At 37.0% G+C, this 7,620-nt stretch overlaps 2 protein-coding genes across 2 annotated transcripts; one reads left to right on the forward strand and one right to left on the reverse strand.

Annotated features, from left to right (window-relative positions):
• Window positions 1–413: 413 nt before the first annotated feature.
• On the forward strand, window positions 414–2,971 carry LOC110846341 (estradiol 17-beta-dehydrogenase 11). The gene is made up of 6 exons (XM_022093057.2): window positions 414–1,276; window positions 1,775–1,869; window positions 1,943–2,134; window positions 2,233–2,697; window positions 2,771–2,820; window positions 2,880–2,971. Exons 1-6 carry the CDS (start codon window positions 1,225–1,227, stop codon window positions 2,947–2,949), a joined length of 924 nt encoding a protein of 307 aa, XP_021948749.1. The 5' UTR covers window positions 414–1,224; the 3' UTR covers window positions 2,950–2,971.
• A 1,862-nt stretch (window positions 2,972–4,833) lies between these two features.
• On the reverse strand, window positions 4,834–7,079 carry LOC110846904 (zinc metalloproteinase nas-7). The gene is made up of 9 exons (XM_022093741.2): window positions 6,894–7,079; window positions 6,730–6,812; window positions 6,579–6,639; window positions 6,403–6,495; window positions 6,189–6,271; window positions 6,039–6,092; window positions 5,897–5,926; window positions 5,645–5,830; window positions 4,834–5,570 (listed from the first exon to the last, which is right to left on the reverse strand). The coding sequence occupies exons 1-9, from the start codon at window positions 6,940–6,942 to the stop codon at window positions 5,241–5,243; spliced, it is 969 nt and encodes a 322-aa protein (XP_021949433.2). The 5' UTR covers window positions 6,943–7,079; the 3' UTR covers window positions 4,834–5,240.
• Between the last annotated feature and the right edge of the window lie 541 nt (window positions 7,080–7,620).

The raw sequence follows: 7,620 nt of genomic DNA on the forward strand, positions 1-7,620 counted from the left end.
AATATTTATAAATGCAATAAAATTCAGACCAATAATTACTTCAGTACATTAACTTTGCTTATGGAAAATACATTGTGTACACCATTGAATTTTTTGCAGCATGGCTAATTTGCGGTTTCTCCCTTTCTTCTCTTCAGTGCAGAGTCTTTAGTAAAGACTCTTTCTGGTATTACCATCAGATTAGGCGTTGTATGGTGGTTGCACACTTGTTGCAATGTGATCAACGTACGGTTTGTAACCCCGAATCGAGCTAACAACAATTATCTCCACCTCGTTTGAAACAGGTTTCATTTGCATTGCTGTATTCGTGAGTCCGTCCAAAAAAGGAACCACGAAATTATGTACGTGGATAGACGCGCTGTAGCATCTAGCCTTGATTTTAACTTTTTTATTATCAACCAAATGATCATATGTTTCGTTAGTGTTATCATGGCCAGTCACTGCGTTGCATCCCGAGTTCCGTGATTCTAAATTTCTAATAATTTCACAATATCGTCTAGTTTTTGTGCATCTGAAAAAGTTTTATTATAGCAAGAACCGCTTGTACATACTTGTCTTATATGAATTGAGTTGCATGAAGCTGTCTGATCTGGATCCCACAACTTTACCTTGTAAATCAAGCAAGAGGAAAAATTGAAATTTCTTCCGTCTTCCTGTCAACTCTAACCTCACCATACAAATCTAGTCAACATTTAAAACCACAAAGTGACAAAAAAATGTAATGCTGGACTCATCATCAAACGTGAGTCGGAGTGGAAATGCATTTTCAGTGATATTCAGTTAAGAAACGCGTGCCTACCAAGTACTGTGGTACATACATATTGTGGATGGATACGTGCATTTATGTATTCAATGGAATTATCCCCTACAGTGCCTATCGTGTCGTATGATACAAAGTCTCTTTAAGATTTGTTTAGTCCTACAGTGACAGTGCATGTGAGCTTACGTGTCTATGAATGTGTATGTCAAGATGCGAGAACCAAGGTCAAAAGTCAACTCAGGGTTGTACATTACAAAAATATATGCATAATACCGAATGTTATTGGTTTTATTAAAGCCAATGTAACTGAATAGAATGGCATTCAGTGTAAATGAAGCACTAACAAAGTTCGCTAGTGCCGGTTGGGTCTCGTAATCAAGATTAAGTCTTAACAAGTATTGAAAAAGTGGGTTTATCGTTTGACTAAACCAATCAAAGTTTATTAGCTATTTACATAGACAAGTATGACTGCCACCGGAGTGAAGAACGTTCTTGAGGTGTTATGGGATTTCTTAGGTAAAGACATGTGCATAAACACAATGAGGGTATTCATTACGAGTTCGCATGTTCGCATCGCAACATAACTTTTTCGAAATTGCGAATTTTGCGAAGCAACGAAGTGAAGACACTTCGCAAATGAAAAAGTTCGGAAAATTTTATTCAAATGCCTTGAATTTTGCAATGGGAAAAATTCGTAAATCGCCATTAGTTACCGAAGTTTTGCGTCTGAAATTTACCAAATACAAAATTTCACAATTTCAAAATGCCAAACTTCGGTAACTAATGGAGATTTACGAATTTTTCCCATTGCAAAAATTGTGAAAATGATTTTGCGAACTAAATACTAGCCCTGGAGATGCACAAGTTCGCAAAATGATTTTCAAGCCAATTTTTTTTGCGAACTTGCGAACTTTATTTTTTTGCGAACGTTGCTAACGATGCGAACTCAAAATGAATACCCTCATTGACAAATACGTGTGTTTTGTCTTAAAACTTGTCTTTGTTTTGTTCCAGCTCTCGTGATTTTCATCATATCCTGCAATGTCGAGGCTATCTTCAGATATTTTGTTAAACCACCCTTAAAGCCCTTAGATGGGGAAGTTGTGTTGGTGAGAAAATTCAACTACAGTCTCATGAAAATCGTTTAAAATATTGCGTAACGTGTATGTATTAAATGTTTAGATAACTGGAGGGGCAAATGGGATTGGGCGAGAGATCGCGTTGCAATTGGCAAAGACCAAGGCGAAAATCGTGTGTTGGGATTTAGATGAAAATGCTAGCAGACTCCTTGAAAAGGAACTCAAGGACTGTGATGCTCATTTTTACAAAGTCGACGTATCCGACAGAATTCAAGTTGAAGCGACAGCCTTAAAAGTAATTTATGCAGCTAATTTAATATTGACAATCCCTTTATTACTCGAAAAGAACTGCTGAGTGACAGTTAAATTATTTACCCTTGGTTTTATATTTAGATGCAACAGACGATAGGGGACATTACTATTCTGGTAAATAATGCTGGGATTATGCCATGCAAAAGTTTCTTCAAGCACAGTCCTCAAGAGCTTGAAAATCTTTTCAAAGTCAACGTTTTCGGAAATTTTTGGACACTTCGTGCTTTTGTGCCAAAAATGATGGAAATGAATCGAGGCCATATTGTCACATTATGTTCAGCGGCTGGATTGATTCCAGTCAGAAACTTGGCCCCTTACTGTGGTTCCAAGCACGCCATTCATGGGGTCGTGGAAGGTCTTAAGGACGAATTCCTGAGCATGGAAGTCCCACCAAAAATAAATTTTACTACGGTGTATCCATTCTCCTGCAATACTGGTCTTTTAACCGGATTAAAAAGCCACACTCGATTTCCATGGCTGGTCCCTAAATATCTTCGTCCTCAGAATGTTGCAGCCTGTGCCATAGACGGACTCCGTAGAAATTATGTACGAAGAACAATTTTTTTATGAAAGACATATTATGAACGAATTATTATTATTCTGAACAATTATGATTTAGGAACACGTTTATATTCCTGGTTTCGTCCAGTTTGCCGGAACCACAGCCAAGTAAGTGTAATAGCAAGGACGATCATCTAACGGCCTAATATCTCATGTTTTTTTTTCAGAGGTTTATTGCCAAAAGTCCAGCGTGCTTCGACAAATTTTCTCCAATGTTATGTTGAACCGACGAAATAAAGTATTTAATTCTGCATATTTATATGTATACATGTGTACTTATTTATTTACATACAAACAATACCTATTATTGCCTTGCAATTAAAACCACAATCATAAACTTTTTATATATACAGTCAATGGAAAAAGTATTGGCAACACCCACGCAAGCTAAATAAAATTGGTTATAACTTTGGCATGCGTTATCAAATTGGCATGAAACTTTGAACACATTTGATAAATCTAATGTAGTGTTCGATTATAATCGTGTTTCCGATTTAAATCTAGTAAACATAACGCAATCCAAATTTTGACCCTAACTAGTCAGGTACGAACCTGCAAAAAGTATTGGCAACATGTGGCTAAATTAGTTACTCGACACAATTTTCTTAACCATCTTCCACATTTCGTTACGGTAAGGTAATTAAGTGACAAAATATAACGTTAGCGACATTTTAAGTCTACAGTTGTGTTGTCTGGAGCCAAAATGGCGGCACTAAACCAGCTGTATTTGGCGCGGCGAGAAATATTCATGCCTCTTCCATAAAAATGCTTTGTTATCGAAAAATCAAAGAGAAAACATACTTTTCCATATTCACTATTGAAAACGTAGCAAAGAAATATAAAATGAAGATCTCAGTTTCTACTTTTCGACGATGCGGAGGAAAAAGGTCACCTACGCCCAAAATCTACTGATGAATCAAGCAACAAATCACTCGAGATGGGAAGATTTTAGCCCCCAAATCCATGTTGAATTGCAGTACCAACTGTGGGGCAAACATATCATTCAATTTAGTGTTCACTAAAAAATTATGCCTTGGGGTTTCAGGCTCCAGTAGCCCGACCGACGAGAGAGTCCCCAAAGCGAACCACCTCAATAAATTGGAATGGGCTAAATATAAGCCTCAATTGACTTCCAATGAATGAAATAAAGTCTACTGGTCTGACATAGGCATATTTTACTTATTAGGAGCTCATTAATTGGTTCAAGTCTGGCGGATGCCATAAAAGGCTCAGAAATACGAAAACGTTCGTATGGCAGTTTAACACATAGGAGGATCGATTATGGTTTGGGGTTAAATGACTAGGTGGCGGCGTGTTTATCTGGTCATTATCGACAAAATCATGACCAGGGAGGTCTAATTAATCATTCCAAACGATAATTTGAAATTATTTGATAAAAACCTGACCTGGGGAGGAATTTTATATTCCAAAAATGCAGTGACTCAAAACAGCTACCCCAATTAACGATGCAAGTTTTTGGAGATCGAAAAGGTTACGCTTCTTTCGTTGGCTGCACAGTCTCCTGATGTCATTCTGATTGTTTGGGCTGCGAAAAGAGAGACCGGTGGGAAACCACTCGACGAAAAACGAGCTTGTCAAAAGTTCGAAACAAGTGTGACCAACCATATAAAAAAACGTTATAAAGAACCTTGTCGAATAAATTCCACGACCTATTTCTGCTCTTATTGGGTCGAGGGGAGGTGCCACGCAATACTAGAAGCATTTTGTCGCAGTAAAATTGGCGTTTCGTTGCTCTATAATTTTTTAAGTTATAGGGTGCCAATACTTTTTGCGGGTTAATTTTGCAAATTTTCCAGCAAATTATTTAAAAACTTCGTTAATATAATTTTGAGCAGTAAAACATGATTATAATCGAAAACAACATTAAATTAACTAAATGCGTACAAATTTTCATGCTAATTCGATAATGCATGCCAAAGTTATAGCCAATTTTATTTAGCTTGCGTGGGTGTTGCCAATACTTGTTCCATTGACTGTATTTGAGAACTGCAACCTGCAACGGTTGCAACTATTAATAAATTTCACGCATATGGAAAACTGCATTGCAATGCAGGAAACTGCATTCAATTACTAAAAGAAGTAGCGTACATACTAGTGGTTAAACTGCAATCTTTACTGAAGCGTAAACACTTTCTTATTTTTATTTGTATTGGTTGAATGGCACTGACTTGCAACTCTTCGACTATCATTCTATTTGCAGAATCACTGAGATATTCTGTTAAAATGTCAAAATCTATACACTTCATACTTATCCTTTTTCGCTTGTCATTTATAAAGTCATGCATGCATCACCCGTTTAAAATTGCATGATGTTTAACTGTTTTTGGTTGACTAGCCAGTCACAACATGCATACTTACTATTATATTTTTAAATTCAAAAAATGGTAACGACTGGGAACGTGGGAACTCTTTGTACAAAGATTTTAAAAGTTGAGTTGAGAAAACTCGGCAGGAAGATGAGTACAGGACTTGCGGAGGAAGCTTGCAAAAATTGTAAGGAACTTGTCTTATGGGTGGTAATAATCATCATCCCCATTACTGTGGACCATGTAATATGGAGGAATTGGTCCAGAGAAAGGAGAAAAGTCCACTTCTTCGTGGTCAACTTCGTTGGGATGAGCTCCGGACAAGAATGGATTTTGAGTTCGGAAGCTGTGATCTGGAGCAAACCCGATTAGCGGAGAATTTTGGTTGTCATCATACTCAAAGTCCGATAGACCGTCGTTGTAACCAAATCCGCCACCTTTACCGCCCCCATGACATTTGTATGCCAAATTTATCTTTTTCGCGTCCCAATGACTCATCCGTTTTCCTCGACCAATCCGAACAAATCCTTGCTGAAAATCATAACATTTCAGCATTCACAGCATACAGCACATTGCGCTTATTTATTACTGTTCTTATGCCTTACAGTGGGTCGAATTGTGTCATGTCCATTTCTCGAGAAAGCTCGATTATCATAGTGCATGATGCTTTCATAATCGTAAGGACCGTAATTGTCCGATTTGCTGTCACGTTTCTTTTCAAAATTTCTCTCTCGTCCTCTTTGGATATTTTCCCAGATAATGTGAACAAATTTATCACGATCAGCTCGCACCTGTTAAAGCATCCGTACAATTCAATGTATTTAAGGAAAATGCTTAAAGTAATTATAAACGCCTACGTGCTCATGTGAAAATCCTAGCGCATGCATCTGTATTACCCAAGAAATCAAGTTATTTATAGTTAGCAAATGACAAATTATGGTCATGTACATATGTATGCACATATGTAAGTGGTTGGTTATAAAATTAACAAATTGTTACCATCTCATGCATTACTGTACGATGGTTTACACAACCCACCGGAAGACTCAAGTCCTAAACAATATAAAGATTATAGGTCGCCTTCTCAAGGACATTTAATTCCATGCATCACACACAAATTGCGTAATATCCAGTTTAATATTTACAAACCTGAGAGCCGCCCTGCTTTCCGACATACGACCAACAACCTTTGCCCTTGGTTTTTGTAATGTAAACATGGTCCCCGTCGTGAACTAGACATACAAGTAAAGTTTAATGATCAAGATATCATACCTGTTTTGTGAACTTTGGGTTTCAATTTTCAATTTCATACACTTATTCCCTCGCTGTAATTGATCATATTTTATGGGATCGTTTTCTTTACCTTCTTCAGGATGTTTGTAGATAAGAAACTTGACACAGGTTTTTGAAGCCATTTCAGCGAGCCCTCCAAAAATAATGTCACGCTCTTTATGATCTGAAAGTGAAAGCCAAAATGCATATTCCAGTATTTTAAAGTATCTAAATTGCAATGTCATGTATAATTTAGAAATCAAGTACTATAAGCATGATCCAAGACCACAGGAATTCGGACTTTTCCCCCAGATTTTTCCCACATGTACTTCGAGTTTATACAAGAAAATCTTTGTTATACACTTTTCATATGAAATTCATAGCAAGAAACACGAACGAAAACAGGACACAATTTTACCTTGGGATTCATGTTTCCATTGCTCATCATCATATCTGCTGGCCCAAGGCCCGATTGGGTACAGAAGGGCCCATCAGCATAAACTGTGCCAGTTAATTAAAAAATGTGCTGTTGTCACTCTATTTAAAAATTTTTCTTGACAATTAGGGAATAAAATAAGTTACCCGTCAACACTAATACAAATGTAGTAAACGCAACACGGAGGGACTTCATGATTATGTCTGCATTAACAAAACTGCAAAATGCAACTAAATATTATGAAAGCTTTAGGCCTCTCAAATACCTGTTCAAATTTGAACAAACGGGTGTGCAACCAAATGCTATCTTTTGGGTACATAACAGAAAATTTAAAAATTGTAAGCCTTCGTGATGGGATGAATAAGATGTGTGTGCATATACACTAACCAACGTAAGGGATTTTAATGGCGTTCTTTTTCGATCTAGGGACAGACCTACAGATCATCAGCAGATCATCAGCATAGCATTGGCTTTATAGACATGTAAGCAATATGCTATTCCTTACACATGTTGCATATTTTATTTATCAATGCACCACATTTCTCAATAAAATTAAAAAGTTTGTGGAAAATGACAAAAGCATAGCAAAACAAGTGATTATTTCATCGTTATACATGTGTATACGCTGTAGGGGCACGAAAACGAAGTGGTATCAGGAAAGGCAAGAAATTGTGACTTGGCGTCAAGCTAATCTTACACTTAACACCATGAACCTGAACCCATTGGATACGGAGGTATATGCATAATAACGTATAGCATAATATGTAGCAGACAAAAGGGGTTTCGTGGTGTTGATGGGAGTTATGATACGAATAAGTAAATGGATATGAGTGAAAAAAATCTAATGGATTACGCAATCAGTTTTAAACATTT

This window comes from Folsomia candida, unplaced genomic scaffold (assembly GCF_002217175.1).
Source record: "Folsomia candida strain VU population unplaced genomic scaffold, ASM221717v1 Fcan01_Sc003, whole genome shotgun sequence".
NCBI lineage: Eukaryota > Metazoa > Arthropoda > Collembola > Entomobryomorpha > Isotomidae > Folsomia > Folsomia candida.